This window comes from Ursus arctos, unplaced genomic scaffold (assembly GCF_023065955.2).
Source record: "Ursus arctos isolate Adak ecotype North America unplaced genomic scaffold, UrsArc2.0 scaffold_2, whole genome shotgun sequence".
NCBI lineage: Eukaryota > Metazoa > Chordata > Mammalia > Carnivora > Ursidae > Ursus > Ursus arctos.
The window spans coordinates 40,663,794-40,686,800 of NW_026622874.1; the positions used below are offsets into that span (position 1 = coordinate 40,663,794).

At 46.0% G+C, this 23,007-nt stretch overlaps 1 protein-coding gene and 1 long non-coding RNA gene across 2 annotated transcripts in view; one reads left to right on the forward strand and one right to left on the reverse strand.

Annotated features, from left to right (window-relative positions):
- The first annotated feature begins 31 nt into the window (after positions 1-31).
- Positions 32-12,706, forward strand: LOC113242493 (uncharacterized). Its single transcript, XR_003311934.4, has 3 exons — positions 32-357; positions 1,062-1,208; positions 10,735-12,706. It is a non-coding gene; the product is annotated as an uncharacterized LOC113242493 (long non-coding RNA).
- A 5,594-nt stretch (positions 12,707-18,300) lies between these two features.
- The window catches only part of DSTYK (dual serine/threonine and tyrosine protein kinase), a 47,361-nt gene continuing 42,654 nt past the window's right edge, over positions 18,301-23,007 (reverse strand). Inside the window, exon 13 of the mRNA XM_026480524.4 lies at positions 18,301-22,717. Within this exon, the coding sequence (XP_026336309.1) occupies positions 22,530-22,717 (188 nt within the window). The 3' untranslated portion in view covers positions 18,301-22,529. The remainder of the gene's footprint in view (positions 22,718-23,007) is intronic.

Below are 23,007 nucleotides of genomic sequence, written 5' to 3' on the forward strand. Positions count from 1 at the left end.
TCAGGCATATAGCTAGACTACTAGTCCTTGCAGTGTTGTGTGTTCAACCGCGATGTCCCGGCCGGCTGCTTCCGATGCCGCGGGAAAGGTTCCGGGCAAAGTCCGAGGGACGTAGGAAAGCGGGAAGGGTCGGCCCTCAGTGCTCGGGCGTGGAGCGGAGCTTTCACTCCCCAGGGCGCGTACTCATCAGTATGTAGGCTTCTTGCTCAGTATGTTTCAGTCTCGTGAAAATTACTTAATATTTATAAGGCTATGCCTTTGGTCCCACGGAAATGTACGATAGCATTTGTTAGGCCTCTAAGGCTTTACTGTGTACCCAGCATTGAGCAGGACGCCGCAAACGAATGGGAATGAGAGGTGGGTTGAGTTCCCCGGAGCTCCATCAGACGGGACTGTGATGGATACACAAACCAGTTAGAAAAGGCCAGTTGGTGGTTGCTAACGGAGAGCAAATGCTACATAAACAAGTTTCGACTATGGGTTCTGTTAACTATCTTAAAAAGGAAGAGAATGGCGTAGACTTTCCGGAAAAACAGGACTCGAGCTCGATCCCCCGGTGTAGATTGAATGCCCGTAATCCCAGCTCCACCCCTTACTAACCCCGCCCCTTGGGCAATGTTTTCTTGTACGTAAAAATGAGGGTGATGATGAGAGTACCTACAGGATTATTGTGGTTGGTTGAGCTAACACATACGAAGCGCTTAGAACAGCAAGCGCCCTGTAAAATGTTAGCTATTATTATTTACAAATCACTTGACCCAGAATTATTTCACTTCCTTGAGGCCCTTACGGGCCCCATTTGACCAAATTCAGTAATTGAGGCTCAGAGACAGGAGGCGGTTTGCGTTCGTTCACATATCCAGAACGTGGAGAAACGCCATCCAAAATATTGTCCTACCGAGAGCAGTAAATAGGAGTACTTCTGCACGTTCTTGTGCTCATTCGTTATCAGTTCTCTCAAACTCTGCCAGTTGGCTAGGTGGGGAAATGTCATTGTTACATTTATGGTGAGCATGAGCAACTTTTCACGTGTATCAATGTGTATTTTTCTCTTCTGTAAGGTGGCCTGTTCATGAACTTTGCCTGTTTTGCGGATGCAGTATTTCTCTTGTGCGATATTTAAGCGAGGAATAATGTGATCGGATCGATGTTTAAGAAAGAAAACAAGGACGGTGTGAAGTAGGATTGATTGAAGGAGTAGCAAGCAGGTAGGAGATCACTGCAGTAATCCTGTGGAGAGATGAGGACAACCTGACCCAAAGCCACAACAGAGGAAAAGAGGAAGGCAGTGCATTCAAGAGAGGAGTAGGGGACAGAACTGATAGAATGGGAAAGATCTTTTGTATATGGAAAGCAAAGAACATCAGGAGACTGGCTCAACTTCCATGTTTCTAGTTTGATGGGGGATTCCATTTGACAGGGCAGAGAATACAGGGAAAGGAACAGCTTTGGCAAGGTAGATGGAGAATCCAGACTGGGACATGTTAGGTTTTGTTTTTGTTTTTTAAAGAGGTGTGCTCCTTTTTTTTTTTAAGATTTTATTTATTTATTTACTTGAGAGCATGCGCAAGCAGAGGGAGGGGCAGAGGGAGAGGGAGAAGCAGGCTCCCCCCTAAGCAGGGAGCACGATGATGTGGGGTTTCATCCCAGGATCCTGAGATCATGACCTGAGCCAAAGGCACACGCTTAACCGACTGAGCCATCCTGGTTCCCCACTGGACATGTTAGGTTTAAAGAACCTGTGAGATATTCAAGTTGCCATCCTGACTTGGAGTTCAAAGAAGAGGTTTAGGCTAATCTATACGTCATCATTTCTAATATGCACATGTCCCCACATTTAAAAATCTATTTAATTGTATCTCATAATTATTTAGCAGTGGGCTTTTTTCTTTCTTAGTGCTACATAAGATAACTGTGTGTCTTGTAAGTCATGGTATCTTTGATTTGATGAAAAACAGTATAGTGGGCTCTGCTTTGCAAGTGTTAGTTGGAGCGTATTAATACTGCCAACTACAAAGGAAGGTACCCCAGTTTGTGTGTTGAAGGGGAGGAAAGGAAATTTAACATTCTTCCTTCTTGGCCTGAAGCAACTTGTCGCTGTCATTCAGACTCTCTATGAGAAAAAACGTATTTCTTGGCTAGGTTGAAATTCCGTCTCATTAAAGACTTTTACAGATCTCCCTAAATTAAGCCAGCTGGTACTTTCCTCTCCTCCAGGGAAAATCAGGAATTCTCTGAGTGGAACACCTCTCAGGTCAGCCAGGATACACTCTGGCAGCTGGTTCAAATCACAGGGAATATGGTAAGGGCCGAGAGATTTTGTCACATTTCAAGGATTTAACCCAGTGGTTCTGAGCCTGAGCTGCACATCGCGATTTCTGGGCACCTTAGAATAACACAGGTGCCTGAGTCCCACACCCAGAGATTCTGCATTAATTGCAGAATCTACCTAGAGCATTTCTAGGCATTGATGTATTTAAAAGAGCCTTAGTGATTCTCATGTTCAGACAAGGTTGAGAACCATTTCTATAACACAAGACTGGGGGTGCCACCCAAGTTATTGGCTTTGTCAGGGAGTGAGGACTTTCTGAGAAAATGTACTCATGTACTCATGACCACTATCTGTGCTTACTGTCAGAGATTGCAGACTTCGAAGGCAGAGCTGAGAAAGAAAGCATGAAAGAGACAGTAATATCAACACAGCTCTCAGTTCTAGCGATGATTGGAAGGAAAGAAATAGATGGATGTACGTATGTATCTAGGACATTCACTTAAAGTACACTCCAACAATGGGGAAGAAGCATACACATAAGGTTAGTCGTTGCAGTATTATTTGTAACTGCAATATTTTGGAAGCAATCGAAGTGTTTGTACATTTGTGGCACAATACACAATGGCATATTCGGCAGCTGTTAAGAAAATGAGGAAGAACTCTGTAAATTGATGTAAAGTGGTTGCCAAGACATATTTCTAAGTGAAAATTGCAAAGCACAAATGCCGCCCTAAGAAAGAAGGGAATATAAGAAAATATGCCGCATTTGTCCATTTGTGCAAAAGAAACGCAGTACAGGAAAGATAAATCAGACATTAAGGAGATTGGTCTCCTGTAGGGGATAGGTGGGAAAAAGATGGAAAAGGGGGGTAAATGAGAATGGGGTAGCAGGAGTGAGGAGATAGTGATACCCAGAGTATATGTTTGTGTAACTCTGACTCTTAGAACAATGGTAGTGTTTCCCATACCCCCAAAATAAAGAAATAACTAAAACCAACTGGGACGTGGGGAGAGCCCAAATGGAATAAAAAAATACTAAAAAATGAACCCACTGTAAGTCAAAACCATAGCTACACTAAAAAGGATGGGAAGAACTAACATGAGCCTTCTGTTGGATACCACAAGCCTAGAGACAAAAAAAAAAAAAAAAAAAGAACACAAGCACCATGGATGAGTGCAAAAATGAGTGGGCCGAAGTTTGAAGAGAAGCAGAATTTGCATAGTCTCAGACTATCTCCTGCAAGATATCTGTTAACTACAAAGGGAAAGATAGTACTTGTACAGTGCGAAATCTAGCAGAAGCCACGTGATCCCCTGATCAGGTGATAAAGGTCAACATCACCAGCAACAAGACAAAGCAACATCAGGAACCTGATCCAATGCACTGAGGACACAATGTTACCCGTAATATTCAGCCTCATCGTGAGAAAAATGTCAGACAAACCCAAATTGCAGGACATTTGACAAAATAACTGATCAGTCCTCTTCAAAAAAGTCAAAGTCATGAAAGACAAAGTCAAAGGAGCTTTTACAGACTGCGTGAGACTAAGGAAATAACCACATGCTGTGTGGGATCCGGTCAGGAGCCTAGAATAAGAAAAAGACATGAACAAAACTGGTAAAAATCAAGAAGCGTCTTTAGTTAGCAGTATTGTACCAACATTAATCTTTTTTGATTCTGACAATTGTACTAAAGTTATATAAGATGGTAACATTAGGGGAAGATGTGGGAGGGACATATGAAAACTCTCAAGACCACTTTTGAAACTTTTCTGTAAGTCTAATAATTCAAGGTAAAAAGTGGTTGTTTTGTTTTGTTTTTTTGGTAAAAGGTTTTTTTTTTTTTAAAAAAGGACATTAACTCCTTCTCCATCAACTCTTACGAGGATGACTGACCCAAGTCAAATGCACACTTTATACAACCTTCCAGAAGATCATTGCCTCATAATAGAAAGGAAGAGGCAGAGACTTAAAAACCCAACTTATTCACACCCAAGCAATTCCACATAAAGTTACTGAACCTGAGAAGGAGATAAGGAAATGGGGGGAAACAAGGTGGAAAACATAACACTCAGTCTAAATTATGTCCCAAAACAAAAATCACTCGTTCTAAGTTTCGACATATGGGGTCTAGAAATTCATTCTGGAGGCTCTTCCTCCAGGTCCAAAGCATGGAGCAGCCTCTTGGTCCAGGACCTGTGTAGTCATCCAAGGCCCTACACTTAGAAGGGCCCCACCCTTGATTTAATGTTCTGCTGTTGCAATCTTGAAATCCTTAATAATCTTTGAACAAGGGAGCCCTGTATTCTCATTTTGCACAGGGCCCCACAAATCAGGTAGCTAGTTCAGTCCACCTCCACTTGTCAACCATGATTTAGCAGAAAGAGAAGCCGCATTCACGTGGTACACCCTATCCCCCCAGGCCACAGTTGATGGCTCTGTGGATAAGCCCCTGACCCAAGCTGAACCCAATTAGATTCCTTTCCGAGAATTTGGAGTGTGGACCGAGTGGCCCCCACAGTCTGGCACATCTGTTGACGAGAATGAGGTGTATTTAGATGTATTCAGATATGAATGAATGAGATGTATTTAGATGTATTCAGATATGAATGAGAGGGCTACTGGCGTCTAACAGATGGAAACCATGGTAGCTGGCTTCAGATTGAACAATAAAGCAGAGGTTCAGAAGCAAATCAAAGATAATACTTTCTGCATCCAGTTTGATCCCAAGAACATGCTGCGTTAACATCCTCTCGTTCTGTTAAATATCCTTGGACCTTTATAAAAGAGAACCTTTTTTGCTTGTGCTATTCCAAAACGTGTTTTGTTAATTACAAAAGTCCTAACTCATTCCACTCCCCAACAAGGCAGAATGCTCAAACCCCATTTCTGCTGGGTGGGAATACGGAAGGCAGTATCATTTCAAAAGGAGAAGATTTGCAAAACCATTTCTAAAACCAAAACAACCATTAAAAGTTGCTTTAAATTAAACCCACAGTTGCTCCTTTTCAAAAACAAACATTGCGTAAAGGAAAAAGCAACAAAGAAACATTATATGAAAACAGCACATTGGTTTCTTCTCAATTCTGAGTCTCCAATCCAGTGTAATCATTTCAATCAACTTGACTGGACCGGATGCTAATATACTTGATGAAGTTCAAATTCAAGCCCTTTAAAAAACATCAGATAAAACCACTGATGTGGTTTTCAGTGTAGTTTTTTTCCCCATTTGCCTATTTTTCCTTCTATACCTCCTATTTTTACGTTTTTTCTTTTCTTTAAAGATTTTATTTATTTTAGAGAGAGCATGGGGGTGGGGAGAGGGAGAATCCCAAGCCAACTCCCCACTGAGTGTGGAGCCCAACACAGTGCTTAATGCAGGACTTGATCACATAACCCTGAGAGATCATGATCTGAGCGGAAATCAAGAGTCAGACGCTTAATGACTGAGCCACCCAGCCGCCCCTTACCTTTTTTTCTTTTTTTAAGAAAACCTACAGAACTTGTTGTACAAGTCCGACTTCAAGCTATGGGCACTCCAAGGAAAGAGAACAACTGTTCTGTGTGGCAATAAGTCTGTATAGAGGGAAGGAAGAAGAGTTTATTCTCCAATGTCCCCCACCCTCAGTGATTTGTAAATAGAATCTGAAGCTACCTCAACCCAGGCCGGAATGTGTTCATCTGCGAGGGGATGTGGAGACTTCTGGTGTGGTGCTCCCAGAAACTGGGAGGTTCTCTTCTAGAGGCGTATACATCCAGAGAACCTCAAAAGGGCTCATGTCCAGAATATATCAAGAAATACAGGGGCGCCTGGGTGGCTCAGTCAGCAGTCAGTTAAGCGTTCAACTCTTGATTTTGGCTCAGGTCATGATCTCAGGGTCTTGAGATCGGTCTATACAGTTTTCTTAGTGTCCTTATCAGGTTTTGCTATTGATACCACATTAGCATCATAAAATGAGTTGAAAAGTTAGCAATTCTTTTTTTATTCCTAGTTTAAATAGCTTTTTTTAAGTCAAAAGTGAATGTCTTTATTTTTTTTGAATACACTTTATTTTTTTAGAGCAGTTTTAGATTGACAGCAATATTGAGCAGAAGATACAGGGATTTCCCATACACCACCTGCCCCCACACATGCCTAGCCCCCCCCATTACCAACGTCCCCCACCAGAGTGGTACTCTTGTTACATTTGATGAACATACAATGAATGACACATCATCGTCACCCAGAGTCCTTAGCTTACGTTAGCATTCACTCTTGCTATTGTATATTCTATGGGTTTTGACAAATATATGACATATATCCACCATTATAGTGTCATACAGTGTAATTTCACTGCCCTAAAAATCCTTCTGGCCTCTGCCAACTTATCCTGCCCTACCCGAAACCCCTGGCATCCAGTGATCCTTTCGTGATCTCCATAGTTTCTGTTTATTTGTTCGTTTGCCTTTTCCAGAACGTCGCATAATTGGACTCTTACAATACATAGCCTCTTCAGATTGGCTTCTTTTACTTAGCAGTATGCATTTAAGTTTCCTTAATGTCTTTCCATGGCTTAACAGCTCATTGCTTTTTAGCATCAAATAATATTCCATTGTCTGGCTGTACCAGACAATGTTTATTTGTCCATTCATCTGCTGAAGGATATCTTGGTTGCTTCTAAGTTTGGCAATTAGTAATCAAGCTGCCAAAAACATCCATGTGCAGGTTTTTGTGTGGACACACTTTTCACTTCCTTTGGATAAATGCCAAGAAGTATGATCACTGGCTTGTGTGGTAAGAATATGTCTAGTTTTCTAAGAAACCGCCAAACTCTCTTCCAAAGTGGCTGGACCAGTTTGCATTCCCAGCAACAGTGGAAAGTTCCTGTTGCTACATCCTCATCAACATGAGGTGGTGTCAGTTTTCTGGATTTTGGCCATTCCAATAGGTGTGTAGTGGTATCTCCTGTTTTAATTTGCATTTTGCTGGCGACATATGATGTGGGGCATCTTGTCAAATGCTTTTTGCCATCTGTGTATCTTCTTTGGTGAGGTATCTGTTTAGATCTTATGCCCATTTTTCAATCAGGTCATTTTCTATTTGTTTTGAGTATGAAGCATTCTTTGTGTATTTTGGATAACTGTCCTTTACCGGCTGTGTCTTATGCAAACATTTCCTCTCAGTCTGTGACTTGTGTTTTCATTCTCTTAACAGTGTCTTTCACAGAACACAGCATTCTAATTTTGATGAAGTCCAGTTTCTCAGTTCTTTCTTTCATAGATGCCGCCTAGTGTTGTATCTGAAAGTCCCCGTGCAAGGTCGTCTGCATTTTTCCTATTCTGGCTTCTAAGAACTTTGTAGTTTTGCATTTTACATTTAGTTTATTTATTTACTTTTTATAAAAAGATCTTGTAGTCATTTGAGAGAGAGAGAGTGCGTGTGAGAGCATGAGTGGGGGGAGGGTCAGGGGGAGAGGGAGAAGCAGGCTCCCCGCTGAGCAAGGAGCCCTATGTGGGACTTGATCCCAGGACCCTGGGATCATGACCTGAGCCGCAGGCAGCCACTTAACTGACTGAGCCACCCAGGCTCCCTATCTATTTACTTATTTGAGAGAGAGAAAGAGTGGGGGAAGGGGCAGGGAGAGGCACAAGCAGGCTCTGTGCCGAGCACAGAGCCCAACGTGGGGCTCGATCCCACGACCCTGAGATCATGCCCTGAGCCTAAGTCAAGAGTCAGCTGCCTAACCGACTGCGCCACCCAGGCGCCCTACATTTAGTTTTGTGATCCATCTTGGTTAACTTTTGTGAAAGGTATAAGGTCTGTGTCTAGATTCATTTTCATTTAAGTAAGTTCTATGCCCAATGTGGGGCTTGAACTCACAACCCTGAGATCAAGAGTTGCATGCTCTACTGACTGAGCCAGCCAGGTGCCTCTAGGTTCCGTTTTTTTTACAGGTGCATGTCCAGTTACTGCAGTAGTATTTGTTGAAAAGATCATCTTTCTCCACTGTGTTGCCTTTGCTCCTTTGTCAAAGATCAGGTGACTATTTCTGTGGGTCTAGCTGTCCTTTCACCAATACCGCACTGTCTTGATTAGTGTAGCTTTATAGTAAGTCACGTAGTGTCAGTCCTCTGACTTTGTTCTTTTCCTTCCATATTGCGTTGCCTATTCTGGGTCTTTTGCCTCTCCATATAAACATTAGAGTCAATTTGTTGCTATCCACAGAATAATTTACTGGGATTTTGACTGGGACTGCATTGAAACTATAAAGCAAGTTGGGAAGAACTGATCCTGATGACACGGAGTCTTCCGGTCCATCGGTATGGAATATCCATTTATTTAGTTCTCCTTTGATTTCTTTCGTTGGAGTTGTGCGGAGTTCCGCACGTAGATCTTGTTCGTATTCTGTAAGATTCATACCAAAGTGTTTCATTCTGGGGGTGCAAATGTAAATCGTATTGTTTTTTTAATTTCAAATCCTACTTCTTTCTTGCTGATATGTAGGAAAGCAATTGACTTTTGATATTCACCTTGTTTTCTGTCACCTTGCTATAATCACTCATTAGTTCCGGGAAGCTTTTGGCAATTCTTTCAGATTCTGTACATAGGCAATCAGGTCATTTGCAAACAAAGACAGCTTTATTTCTTCCTTCCCAATAAGTATGCTTTTTACTTGCTACTCTTCCCTTACTGCATTGCTTAGGACTTCCAGTACAATGTTGAAAAGGAGTGATGATAGCGGATTAGCGGACATCCTTAATAGAAAAGCTTCTAGTTGCTCATTATTAAGAATGATATTAGGGGCTCCAGGGTGGCTCAGTTGGTTGAGCTTCTGCCTTTGGCTGATGTCATGATCCCAGGGTCCTGGAATGAAACTGCGAACTGCATTCGGCTCAGTGGGGAGCCTGCTTCTCCCTCTGCCTCTGCCCCCTTCTCTCTTCCTAGTTAGCTTAGCTGGAGGCTTATCAACTTTAGTGATATTTTCAAAGAAAATATCTTTTCAAAGAACCAGCTTTTGGTTTTGTTGATTTCCTGTTTTCAATGTTATTATTTCTTTTCTTCTGCTTACTTTGGATTTAATCTTGTGGAGTTAGGCTTAGGACACATATTATAAGCCCTAAGGGGGGACTGTGGAAGCAGCTGAAACGTCAGCAGCAGTCCTGTTCTTAGGCCGTTGAATGCAATGGCCCTGTAGGAGCAGGATCCCACGATCCCCAGGGGCAGGGCATAAGTTAGGAGCTCTGAAAGAATGTAACCCTCAGTCTCCCCTTTGCGCACCTGGCGATTGCTAGCCCAAACCTCCCGCTCCTCCCTTATCCCATGACTGACTCACTGTGTGCCTACGCGTAGGGGAGAACGCAAGCCTGCTGCAAGATATTTCCCATCCCTTTGTACCCCTGTCCCACGCTTGGAGGCATCTGTCCTTGCTTTTCTGATAAAAAATAAAATGAAAGCTCTGTGCAGGATTCAGCTGCTGCTGCTGTCCCTTGCAGAGGCAGCCCTGCACGGCCGCTCAGATTGGTGTCTGAGAACTTTATTTCAGTGCTCAGAGACAGATCTGCTCTTCTTTTTCTAGTTGGTTTTTTTTTAAGGTGGGAACTTAAATGATTGGTTTTAGAGCTTTTTTCTTTTCTAACATATGCATTCAGGGGTGTCTGGGAAGCATCTGATGCTTGATTTTGGCTCAGGTCATGATCTCAGGGTCGTGGGATCAAGCCCCACATCAGACTCTGTACTGGGCTTGGAGTCTGCTTAAGATTCTCCCTCTCCCTCCCTCCCTTCCTCCTTTCTCTCTCAATAAATAAATAAAAATAATATATGCGTTCAGTGCTATGAATTTCCCTCTAAGTACTGCTATATTAGGGTTCTCCAGAGAAATGGAATGTGTGTGTGTGTGTGTGTGTGTGTGTGTGTGTGTGTGTGTTTATGAGAGATTTATTCTAGGAATTGGCTCACATGATTATGAAGGCTAAGAAAAGTCCCATGATATGCCTTCTGCAAACCAGAGAACCAGGAAAACTGGTGGTGTAATTCAGTCTGAGTCCAAAGCCCTGAGAACCAGGTGGGACTGATAGTGTAGGTCCTGGTCCAAGGCTAAGGGCCTGAGAACCAGGAGTTCCAGTCCAAGGGCAGGAGAAATGGATGTCCCAGCCTGAACAGAGAGAGTAAATTCAGCCCTCCTCTGCCCTCAGTGGATTAGGTAATATTCAGCCACGCTGGGGAGGGCTGTCTGCTTTACTCAGTTCACTAGTCACCAGCCTCAAGAGCTCAATAGTGGGGTGCCAGGGTGGCTCAGTCAGTTAAGCATCTGCCTTCAGCTCAGGTCACGATCTCAGGGTCCTGGGGAGTCTGCTTCTCCCTCTGCCTGCCGCTCCCCCTGCTCGTGCTCTCTCTCTGTCAAATAAATAAATAAAATCTTTAAATCTTCCACCTCCTTGGGCCAGGGCTTACCTTCTAAAATTTAATCTCTTACCTCCCCCAGCTCAACAGACCCACCAAAGACAAATGGGAACCTTCTCAAGCTGCCCAGAACCCTCATTCTCTGCTCTGCCAGACCCTTCTTTTCCTGCTGTAATGGCTCTTCTGGATCCAGCCTGTGGTGTTGTCCAGCCAAAGGTCCTCCTCCTCTGGGTCTGGGGATGGAGCAGTTACCCCTCCAAGAAACGCCAGGCCAGCCGGTGACCCCCGTCAGCTCCACAACCTGTGAGCGCTTGGCAGCATCCTCAGGCCGCCTCCCTGCTCACCTGCCCTGACCTTCAACCCTCACCTCTGTTTCTGGTTCAGCAAGCTCTTCTTCCAAAGCTATTCTTGCATCTCAGGGCCACAGTCTCCTCCTTAGTGCCTGAAATTAGATAGGGCTGCTGGACATGAGACTGCCAGACCCCATGGCTGGACGAGAGATGAAGAAACCCATTGGCCAGACTGCTCTTCAACTCAGAGGACCAGTGGGAGCCATAATTAAGAAAGGAAAACCGGCCTGGGGATCAGGAGACATGGGTGTTAGCGTTGTCCTACCCTCCAGTTAGCACCGTGACATCCTTTGCTCTCTGGATCTCCATGTCCTCTGCTATAAAAGAGGAGCCTAGATGGGATGCTTTATTTTTTTTTAAGATTGGTTTATTTATTGGAGAGAGAGAGTGCGAGTGAGGGGGGACAGGACAGAGGGAGAGAATCTTTCAAGCAGACTCCATGCTGAGCACAGAGCCCGATGTGGGGCTCAATCCCACAGTCCACAGAATCATGACCTGAGCCAAAACCAAGAGTTGGACACTTAACCGACTGAACCACCCAGACACCCCTAAATGGGACGCTTTAAGGGGTCTGCCCAACTCTACTTCTGTCTCTGAAAGCCTCCTGAGCTGCTGCCCAGGGATCACGTGTCGCCGGAGAGAAAAAGGTAATAGCAGGGACATTCATCGCGGCTTCTCATTCTACTTTACTAAGTCTTCACGAGGCCAAACGATGAAATATGTCCACAGTTGGTGAGGGCACTAGAAGCTGGACGGGGAGAAAGTCTAAGTCTGGGGCCAAAGAATGCAGGCGCTACGATCTGCCTCTGGTTCCAGCCTTGGGGCCAAAGACATGGGCTGTGACCCCTTTCGAGTACCGTGCGACCTTTAAAACAGCCGAGACCTTGGATTTCCGGCCTGCAGGCTCGAGGTGGGACAGCTGTGAAGTGTGGTCTGCGGCCTGCAGCTCTCCGGGGCTACCTGAGGCCTGCTGGGCTGCTTCCTGCCCTTCAGATGCTCCCTGGCTCATTTCGCTTCCGTCACTTCTCTCAGCTGCTGAGCCAAAGAGGCTGGGAGGGCTCCCCACTACTTCTTGCCCCCTAAGTCTCTGTCTCGGTGTCAGTGTCTCGGGAGCTCGAGCTCTGGGAACATGACGCATGGCCTGCAGGGTCCTTCACCCTCGGGGCCCTGCCAGTCTTTCCGGTCTTGCTTCTGTCCAGTGCCGCCTTGCCCGCCAACCTTCGGCCTCACCAGACTCTCAGCTCCCCAAACACCAAGCGCCCTCTTGAGCTCTGTGCGACTCTGTGTGTGATGTTTCCACACAGTTTGCTCAACACACCTTCGTCATGCTAGGTGTCAACCTCGGTCCCCGTCAGGAAAGAGAGGGCGTACTCGAAATGGGGAACTGAGGAAAGCTGAGGGAAGGGGCTGTCAAAGTGATGGAGGCAGGGCGATGGGCAACCGGCAAAGCAGCCAAGACACCTCGCAGTGGGAAGCTTCGAGGCATGATGGGTAAAGGGAGGAGCGGTTCGGGGCGCCTGGGGGGCGCGGTCGTTAAGCATCTGCCTTCAGCTCAGGGCGTGATCTCGGCGTTATGGGATCGAGCCCCACATCAGGCTCCTCCACTATGAGCCTGCTTCTTCCTCTCCACTCCCCCTGCTTGTGTTCCCTCTCTCGCTGGCTGTCTGTTAAATAAATTAATAAAATCTTTAAAAAAAAAAAAAAGGGAGGAGCGGTTCGAGCTCCGGCTCCTCGGGGCCCTGGGCCGGCTCAGTGGGGCGGGAGGGGGGGGCGCCCTGCTCTTGATCTCCAGGTCGTAAGTTCAAGCCCCACTCTGAGGGTAGAGATTCCTTAAAAAAAAAAAAAAAAATCTTAAAAAAAAACAAAAACGAGCTGTAGTTGCAGGAGAGCCATCAGACAGGAGGTATACCTTTCAGGGGGAAAGCAACCATTGCTGAAGGTGAAGTAGGGTGAAAAATTCCTCAGCCTTTCTCCCGCCGCCCTCCAAACTCCGACAAGTGCAGCGGAACCCCACTGGAAGCGCAGAGCAAAAGATGGGGTCCACAGAGGCCAGGGAGCTGAGTAGAGAGGGGAAAGAGTGGGTGTGGAGGGACAAAGAGAGCACGTGGTCACTGCTGTGTGCCACACGCTGAGCAAAACCACACGCTGAGCAAAACAATAGCGTTTGCCCTCATGCCCTTTCCAGTCTCAAAGAGGACACTGGACTTGCATCGGTGAATCACAAAAAAGTAATGAAAATACCCATTACTTTCAAGAACACATAAAACACTTATAAAAATTTACCACGAGCTAACCCGCAGAGCAAGTTCCAACAAATTTTTTTAAAAACTGGCATCATACAGACCGCGTTCTCTGTCCCCAACGTCATTGTTATAAATCATTAACAAAAACACAAAGAAATTCTTCCTCACACTTGGAAATTTAAAAACATACCCATGTAAAACTCAGAGCAGAGAAGAAATAGTAACGGCACATAGAAGACACTGAAACTGAACCATAACAAACATCTTTCATAGTGAAACTTACAGGATGCAGCAACAGTGGTAATTCAAGGGAAATCTGAAATGTCACTGTGTGTACGAGGAAGGAAGAAAGCTGTAAGCATCCAATTTAAGAAGATCGCTGTAGGGGCGCCTGGGTGGCTCAGTCAGTTAAGCGTCTGCCTTCAGCTCAGGTCATGGTCCTGGGGTCCTGGGATCAATTCCCTCTTTGTCGTAGGGCTCCCTCCCAGTGGGGAGCCTGCTTCTACCTCTCCCTCTGCCCCTCCCTCCGCTTGTGATTTCTCTCTGTCTCTTTGTCAAATAAATAAATAAAAATAAAAACTTAAAAAAAGATGGGGGAAAACCATGGACTATGTACTCTCCCTTAAAGGGAGAACCAAGACGATAAATAAGACAAGAGAAGGAATTAGTAGGCTGGGAAGCAGAGGTGCAGTGAGAGAAATGAGCAAACCAAAGTTGGTTCTCAGAGAAAGAGGCCACATCACAGTACATTCACACATTAGAATAATCTCTCATGGTGAGAACAAACTGCAGTGGCAGCCGATTAGCTTGGATAAAAGTCAGACATAGTAAGTGAAGAGAAAAAATTATAGAAAATGAAAGACAGGTAATACCATTTAAAAAAAATATTTATTTGAAAGAGAGCAGGGGCGGGGTGGGGGCAGTGGGAGAGGGAGAAGCAGACTCCCCACTGAGCAGGGAGCCCGATGCCCAGGACCCCGGGATCATGACCTGAGCCGAAAGCAGATGCTTAACCGACTGAGCCACCCAGGTGCCCCGGTAATACCATTTTTAAAGCTCAAGAACATGCAAACCCAAACTATATGTCGCTTAAAACACATGCATATTTGGAAAAGCTTTTTGTTTTTTAAGCAAGAGAATGACAAGCACAATGGTAACCTTAGGGCGGGAGAGAGACACAGGGCTGGCATCTGGAAGAGCACATGGGGCTTCCACACTGTGTGAATGTTCGGATCCATAGGTTGTATGGCAAGCTCACATGGGTTTAAAATTATCGTGGTTCATAATTTACAAGGATGTTATGTGTAGATTTGTAGCAGGTATCAAATAGGAAGCAATAGTTTTTAGAAATTGTAAGCAAATCCTGCTCAGTAAGAGGTCTCAGACTAACCATTGTTTTTGCACGTTCCCAGCTTGGAACCCTGGGAACCCGGGCAGTTTCCTTAATCTCAGAGCCCGTGGTTTCACACTGAGCCTGGCGTTGGCCCGTCCTTCTAGCTTTCAACTCCTGCCTTCTCCGCATAGGAAGGCTGACATGCAGCATATTCTTAGATGCTTGAATATCTGTAGGACTGACCTCCTTGGGACCCCTGCGGAGACACCAAGGAGGGGAGAAGAAAGGAAAGAGAAGCTAAGGGGGTCTTCTCTTTAATGTCCTTCCCAGAGACCCAGCATGGCCCCTCCATGCTTGGGCGCCCATCTGTACACCTACTTTCACCACCTTGCCTCCCACTAGTGCCAGAAGGGTGGGGGCAGATACTGAACAGCCCAAGAGGTAAACTGTAGTGCACATATGTCATCTGAGCCTGTCCTGAACGTGGGTCCCTTCTCTAAAGGTTCTTTGATTACCTTTCAGGAATTACATGTTCTCCGCTGAATGAGGTTTTGACGGGCAGACAGGTCTAGGTGCCCACTTCCCACCATGGAATCTGGAGGGGACGGAGCCTTCCAGCTGCGAGCCAATACAGCTAAGAGATGGGCCTGGGACCTGTGCTGGGCCAAGTGAGAAAATTCTCCCTGGCTGTCATTTCATGAGGGAATGAAGGTGGCTCTTCACAGCCGTCGTGAAGCCCTTGGCAGCTGCCTGCAAGTCTACCGTGGTTCCTACCCACTGATTCTGTGGGCCTGTATTATCTTTCCAATACCTATTTCCTTTCTCTTGAATTAACCATTCCATTCATCTTCTTAAATTGCAAGAAAAATAGATGTTCATAGCTGGTGAACAAAAGAATAACAGAAATGCAATATACTGAAGTTGGGAGTTCTCTCCGCAGGAAAACCACTGTTATCAGTTTCATATGTATCCTTTCAAACCTTTTTCTAGCCATATACAGAGAGAGAGAGGGACTAGATCTCTAGAGAATTTGGGGTTATGAGGATGGAAGGGATTATTACCCAAAAAGGGGATCATAAGAAATATATTCTTATATAAATTATTTTTCAGTCAATGACCTACTATAAACATCCTTGTCAGTACATAGAGATCTGTGTTGTTCCTTTTAATGGCTGTATAGTATTCCATTGGGTGAGCACAGTTTAATCCTCATCTGTTGCCAGACATGAACATTGCGTCCAATTTTCTAGTATTACAAATAATGATGCAGTAAATACCCTTGTACTTACATAATTCTGCCTACCTGTGAAAATATTTCTGTAGGTGAAATATTTCTGTAGGTAAGGACTGCATAGAAATCATTTCTGGAGCAAAGGATATATACATTAAAAATTTTGTTTTTAATTTTTTAAGATTTTATTTATTTGAGAGATAGAGAACATGGGAGAGAGAGAGAGCACAAGCATGGGGGGAGGGGGAGAGGGAGAAGCTCCCTGCTCAGCAGAGAGCCTGATGCGGAACTTGATCCCAGGACCCTGGGATCATGACCTGAGCTGAAGGCAGATGCTTAACCCACTGAGCCACCCAGGCATCCCCACATTTAAAATTTTTATAATAAGTACTGCCAGATTGCCCTTCTGCAGCTAACCCCCTTCCCAACAGTGTAGGGAAGTGCTCATCCCCCCCAGTTTTGAATATTTTAGTATTTTCTAGTATTTGATAGATGAAATATCTTTGTTTTGCATATGCATTTCCCTATTGATGAGGATGCACATCTCTTTCAAAAATGTATTAGCCCATTTGCTTTTAGATTTTTTTTCTTATTGCTTGATTTCTTCATGTATTAGAAATACGAACAGTTTATCAGTTATATATCGCAATTATTCTCTCCAAATTTGTGATTTGTCTTAAATCTTGGTTTTGGTGTCTTTGGCTGCATATACATTATTTATAATTTTTTTTTTTAAGATTTATTTATTTTGGGGGGGGGCAGAGGGAGAAAGAGAAGCAGACTCCCTGGTGAGGGCAGAGCCCAACACGGGGCTCTATCTCACAACCCTGAGATCAGTGGGCTGAAACCAAGAGTCAGGCACTCAACTGACCGCGCCACCCAGGCGCCCCTACATTCTTCGTAATTTCTGTATTTTTTTGCGTTATGGTTTTTGGGTGCCTGACCACACAAAGTTCTCCCTGTCCCCAGACTATCCATGAACGTATTGACAGCATATCCCCCCCCCGAGGCAGCACGGTGTAATGGTTAGTTGTAGAGGCAGAAATTCTGCACTCCTTAGGTTCCAGTCCTAGCTCTGGCCTTTATCATTTGCATGACCTGGTTCATCTCTCTGTGCCTTCACTTTCTCATCGGTAACAGGGGGTTGTGGTGGTGGGCATCGAGTGAGTTCATATGTGTAAAGCAATTAGGAGAGTGCCTAGCATATAGAAAAATGCCTTCCGTTATAGGGTTTGTTTTTTTTCTTCCGTTTAGCTCTTTACCTTCTCTTTTGCATGATCTTTTCCTCAGGGGGATAGTCAGTTTTATAAACAGCCTGTTTTCCCACTGACTTGAAAAGCTACCGTTAGAAAAGACTGAGGAGCAGGCCATCCCTAGGAGGGCCCCACGAGGCCCCACCAGGGCACGGCTCCCCCTGATGACCGCACTTGAAAGGAGGCTATTCAGGGAGTACTTTGGGGCCTGCTTGGGATCCTGCTAACGGCAGACGTTTTGAAACTGAATTTAATAATGTTCAGACACTTGGTGGCCTCTCCCCTCTGAGCCCCACCCAAACTCAGGACCGGGAAGGCCACCCCAGTGACCCTGAGCGGTTGGCCTGCTGAGGGAGGTGTCCTTGGGAAAGCAGGCCCAGGCTAAAAAGGTGTTACCACCAGCTGTGTTCTCCAAAGTTGTCCTGGCAAGAGAGGAGGGAAGCGAGCGGTCACGCTGAGCTTTACACGAGGACACAGAGAACGTGCGTCCAAGACGGGACGCGTTCAGCTGTGAAGGGTGGCTGGAGCCAGTGGAAAGTTTCTCCGGGGGACAGGCTTACCTGCATGAGACGTCTGTTGTGGAGGGGCGGGCTGGGAACCGCTCAGGTTCCACCGCGGCTTCTCCTGCAAGACCTCCGCACAAGCCCATCAACCGTCTGAGGTGTGCTGCCCCCTCCTGGCCGAACGGGCGCTGCGGTCAGAGCGCAGGCGGTTGTAGCAAAACGTGAGGCCGCCACACGAGCAGGATCCGGCAACCCAAAACCAAGCGCACACCACACACCCTGGGGGAGAGCTCCGCAAGCTGCCTGCTGCCTGCTGCCCCTCGGCCGCGACGCCGACAGTGGGGTGAGCACAAACAGAAAATGCAGATCGGCCAGCATGTAGATCCCACCCTCAGATTCTCTCCCAGCAAAACCGAGAGTAGCCCGGCTCGTGCATGAGCTCCCAGCGCTGCAAGAGAAGCTGGAGGAAAGGGTGTGTGAGTCCAGGAAAGGCTCGGAAAAATAAACTATCACCCTACTTTGCCCCCCTCCCATGCCCCCGCCCCACCCTCTGGTGGTGGTAATGTCAAGTACCCAGAAATGCAGAGCAGTGCACGGGAGAGTAAGATGCTCCCAGCATCCTCTAAGGCAGGCTGGAAGAGCCCTGGCTGCAGAGGTGCCCGTGAAATGGACTGGCCAGGGGCCGTCCTTCTGACCCAGGGAGGGAAGGGAAACAAAGCCAAAGAGACGTAAACGTCAAACGTTAATGTGATCTTTATTCTACAGCATGTGGGGTATGTGTGCAACCCACAAGGATACAGAATGCTCTACAAAACCAAACTGAACCGTCCAAAATGACACTAGATGAAGACTGAACCCATAGTCATGTCTCTTAAAAACACAACGCGGTCCTGTTTGCCATGTTATGGAAAAGAGACAGCACAAGAAGGGAGAGTGAAGGACTGAGGTTTGTGCCAAGGTAACTTCCTCTTGTTATTGCACTTTTATTCTACACACTTAGTATGTTACACTTTTATTAACACTGTAATAGACATTAGTCCTTTAAAACAAACAAAAATATTACATAAGGATAAAAGACAACAAGCCGTCCAGACCGATTTCCTTTTCAACCCTCTGAGTCGGGTGGCCTCCCCCAACGCCAGGTATTCACACAGTCTCCACGCGCATCTCAACTGGACCGGATGTTAACAAAGCAAAGGACGTTAAAAACAAAACCCTTTTAAGGACAGTAGTGCTCCTCGCAACCCCCAAAGGAGTTTGCAGTACACATTTCTGCAGGGTACTCCCTCCTCACCCACTTCAACACGGCACTAGCCCTTACCACTCCCCCCATATTTAGAAGGATAAATCCACTTTTTTTTCTTTTAAAGAAAAAGTGGGTTATTTGATCCAGCAAATCCAGAAGTCAAACTTTGAAAACTCAAAGAAAGCAACTACTCTTTTGGCGAAGGACTCTTCGAGGGCCCTTTATCCCGCTCCGAAGCAGTAGGGACTTCGTGGAGATTCCCTGATTAGCCAGATGGAACACCAAGCATGCCTTCTCTCCAAAGCAAGGCCACAGGGGACCTCTGCCCCCCAAGTGCTACCGTAATCACCGATCCCTCTTGGCTTCTCAGTGCTAAATAATAAGCCAAAAAAAATAATATATATATATAAAGTGTCATTCAGTGCAGTTATCACTTTGGAGCCCTGCCACCCCAAACCCCTTCTCTCGTCAGGAAACAACTTTGCAACCCCTCTTTGGCAGTTCAGCAAAGATGCATCAAAATGCACTAGAGAGCTGACAGGTACCGGGGGAGAGTTCTACCAGTCCCCTGTTCCCGTCTGTGGTAGTAAGATGTCCTTTCCTTCACTGTTTCCTTGAATTTTAGTGTTAAAAATTACGAGAAGCTGCTACCTAGGCTCTGTCCCCTTGAAACTGATGGAGTCACAAGTGATTCTCTTTGGTCTGGGAAGAACCAGCACAGCCCTCCTTCCTAGAGAAGTGGAAGGCTTGCTCAATCAATGAGCCACTCTCTACAGAGGATCCAGGAACTAGGGCATGCCTAGTGGAAACCTCAGCCAAACGAGCATTCCTCAACTCGTGCTAGACTGGCCTCACTGCCAGCTCCCGAGGCACAGGGTCAGCCACTCCGGGGCCCCAGGCTCCACCATTTCTTGATTGCTCTGCAAGAAGGTCCCTCACTCAGTTCTAAAGTAACGTAGTGACTGGACTTCAAGCATATTAAAAATGGCCAGGTGATCATTTTCAGGCTGGGGTAAATTGCCCTAATGAATGATTAGAAGGGTAGAACACAGTAAGGGTAATCCGTCCCATCCTTCCTCCTCCCCCAGCCACAATCTCACCTCACCACTTGGGAGCACATACAACCAAAGCTAGGAGGTAAAATCTTTAGGACTTTGGTCTCGTTGAGCCCGCTACAGCCCAAGTGCCCCCAGACTTCTTTGAATACCTAGTGTCTTCCCAAGTAATATACAGTACAGTACATTTCATGGCATTCCATCACTTTAATAATAATGGGTGCCAAGGAACAAAGAATCCAAAATTAGCTGACAATGTTATAAAACGAAAGCAAAGTATGCATGTGTTATATATTGTATTCCTGCACTCAGCCCGCTGAGTGCTCGAATCACACCTCCCAAAGAGCTCTATGTGGACTTTGGCTGGCCCGGAGAGCTTCAGGAATATCTTGCACCTTTTCTCAAAACACTTTTTTTGAAATGAATTGTTAACACAACTACTGTCTTACTTAACATTGGTCCCTCCCCTCCTCCCTCCTCCCTCAGGCAAAAAATGTGGGAATCTGCTAGGAAACTGGTGTCTGAGAGCAGACTAAGGTGCAGGGGACACACTGAAAAGGGACACTGGGCAGAGGGACACCACCCCCCACCCCCGCATGAATGGGGGTAGGAACTAAGACTTGGGAAGAATGTTAGGAATGTGGCTTCCACAACAGCAGCACAGACTCCTGATTTGACCTGGACTAAGACTCTCTGGGAAAGGGAACTATAGAAGACCTTTCCTGAAATTTCATATGGAACAGACACTTAGACTGATTTTTCAGCAGGGAGACACTATCACCTCTCCTTTTTAAACTTGAAAATCTGGCTTCCTGGAAGCCCCATCGTAGTCCCCAGGAAGACACACGAGTTAATGCCGGCAAGAACAGAGTGACTTGAAGAAGTAAAGGTATAAATGGGTATTAAAAATTCTAAGAGATCCACTGAACATTCCACCAGAACAAGGCTGGAGCTCACAGAACCCAAAGACACTGCGTCGGTCACTTTATTGCTTGCAAGTAAAAAGGTTTTTAGCACTATATGGAGTCTCTGAAGGGCTCCAAGTGCTTGGAGGCTTACTACACTCAAGCGTATCATAATCAGAGCCCAGCACAGCCAAAGAGTGAAAACTGAACTTTACAAGTTACATGAAAAATTTCTTGTGAACGCCATTTATACTCTGTTAATGTTTAAGAGATGGTCATTCTAGAAACAACCCTGCAAAATCCCAGCAGCAAATCTGCCCATCTCCTTACACACCTACTCAGGGACCTGCTTCCCAGACTTGGGGGCCAGGCACAGGGGAGAGACCACAGAGCTTGGAGATTAGGCAGATGGACAAGGCTACTGCCCTCCTCTGTCTATTCCTTCACCCCCTGGTGTTCTAAGTCGGATGGACCATCTTGGTTGAGCGAGGCTTTAAGTCAAGATCTGAGGTACGTCAACATGTAAATCGTTCCCCTTCAGAACTTCTCCTATTCGGCACACTTCCTGACACACACTCCAAAAGCCCACCAGCACAGCTCCCAGCTGCAGGGGAGGGGAACCACCAGCATGAGGGGCACACACAGAGCTACAGAAAGCGTTCTATTCCACCTGGTGCTTTTCTTCTTACGTTACATTCAAAATAAAGTAAAAAAGAAGGGACAAGTTGCAAAAGAAATCTCGGTTAAAAAGCTCATTGATGGGAGTTTAAAAACATCAGTGTGTTAGTTTCAAACACAAAAATAGGAATTTTTGATTCTTCTAAGTTTAGAGACGGCCTGGTATCCTTCTAGAAGGTTTGCAGGGAAGCCCATAGCTCCAGATCACTGCTCATGTCTCAGGTCTCAGCAGTTACTCCGCACCGGTCAGTTTTACCCAGACACTCATCCCCAGATACCATGTTAACTGGAGTTTCCCCATCTCGAGACCAAAAAGGGGGGAAAAAAATCAAGACCAAAGGGAAGAAGAAAAGATTCTATCCTGGGGTTAGCAGTAACTCAGAATCCGATCACATATGTATATACATACATATATGTACACCACATTTTTTTCTTTTTGTGGCCTCTTGGTGACGTAACCGTGAAACCCACCCGCAGAAGGCAGGGCTATTCAGTGCTATAAACATAAGCGCGCTGGCACACAGGAACAGACAGCTCGGTTTCCAGCTCCCTCACTGGGGCCTCCGGCTGTTGCAACCCGAGATCTGGCTGCCCGGAGCACAAAGTTATTGTTTTGCTCCTATGTTCTCACAATCCTGGAACTAAGTGCAAATTTTCTAAGGGCCCTGACGACAGGAAAGACCAAACTATTCCTAGCTAGAGCCAAAAAGATGAAAATTATAGTTTTTAATACTATCGCCACTGCAGTGCCCCACCTGTCTTAGCAACATACAGTGAACAGACAACTGGTACATTTGCCTCCTTTTCAGTTCTGAGACTGGAACATTGCATTCTTCGGCGTCTGTGTGTCCTAGACGATCTTTTGCTAACGGGATGGCTTGGGGCATCAGTGAGCTGCTGAACATGCCCCAACAGCCAGCCAACACTTCAGATCCGGGAGGCATCTCAGCCTGGGAAGGTCTCAAGCTGCCCACAAGCATCAGTTCCCTGGGGAGTGCTGTGAATAAATGTCAAATTCTTCCCACGGCCAAAAGGTGAGGGGAAGGAAAGAAACAGAGTGAAGGAGAAAGGTCTTTGCTTTCAAGTAGAATCGTCGAGCCCTCTGTTTGGCTGCTCTGAATGTGACCTGCATAGCCGGTCCATGATGCCCTGGAGCATGGGCTGGACGATGCCCAAGAGAGGCCTCTGAGAGGGGTCCCCGTCCCAGCAGGCCTCCATCAACTGCCAGCACTCCTCGTCAAACACAGGAAGACGCTCTGGCCGGGCCCCTGGAGAAAGGCACACGGAAGCAAAGCCAGAGTCAGTGAGAGGGCCCGTGCCGTGATGAGGCCCGACCAGCTCGCAGACCGATCACCCAGGCAGGGCTCAGGAGTTCTGGCTTCAACTGCAAACACCAAGGTCAGAAACCAGTAGTAACGGTGACAAAAAAACTGGAGCGTACTGGCATAGGAAGTTGAAGAATTGGAAATGTTTAAGCAAAAAGCCTTCTTGAATCAGTTCGGTACAATACTGCCTGAAAGCAAAGGTCTGATTTCAGTGTCTTTCCTGGATTCCATGA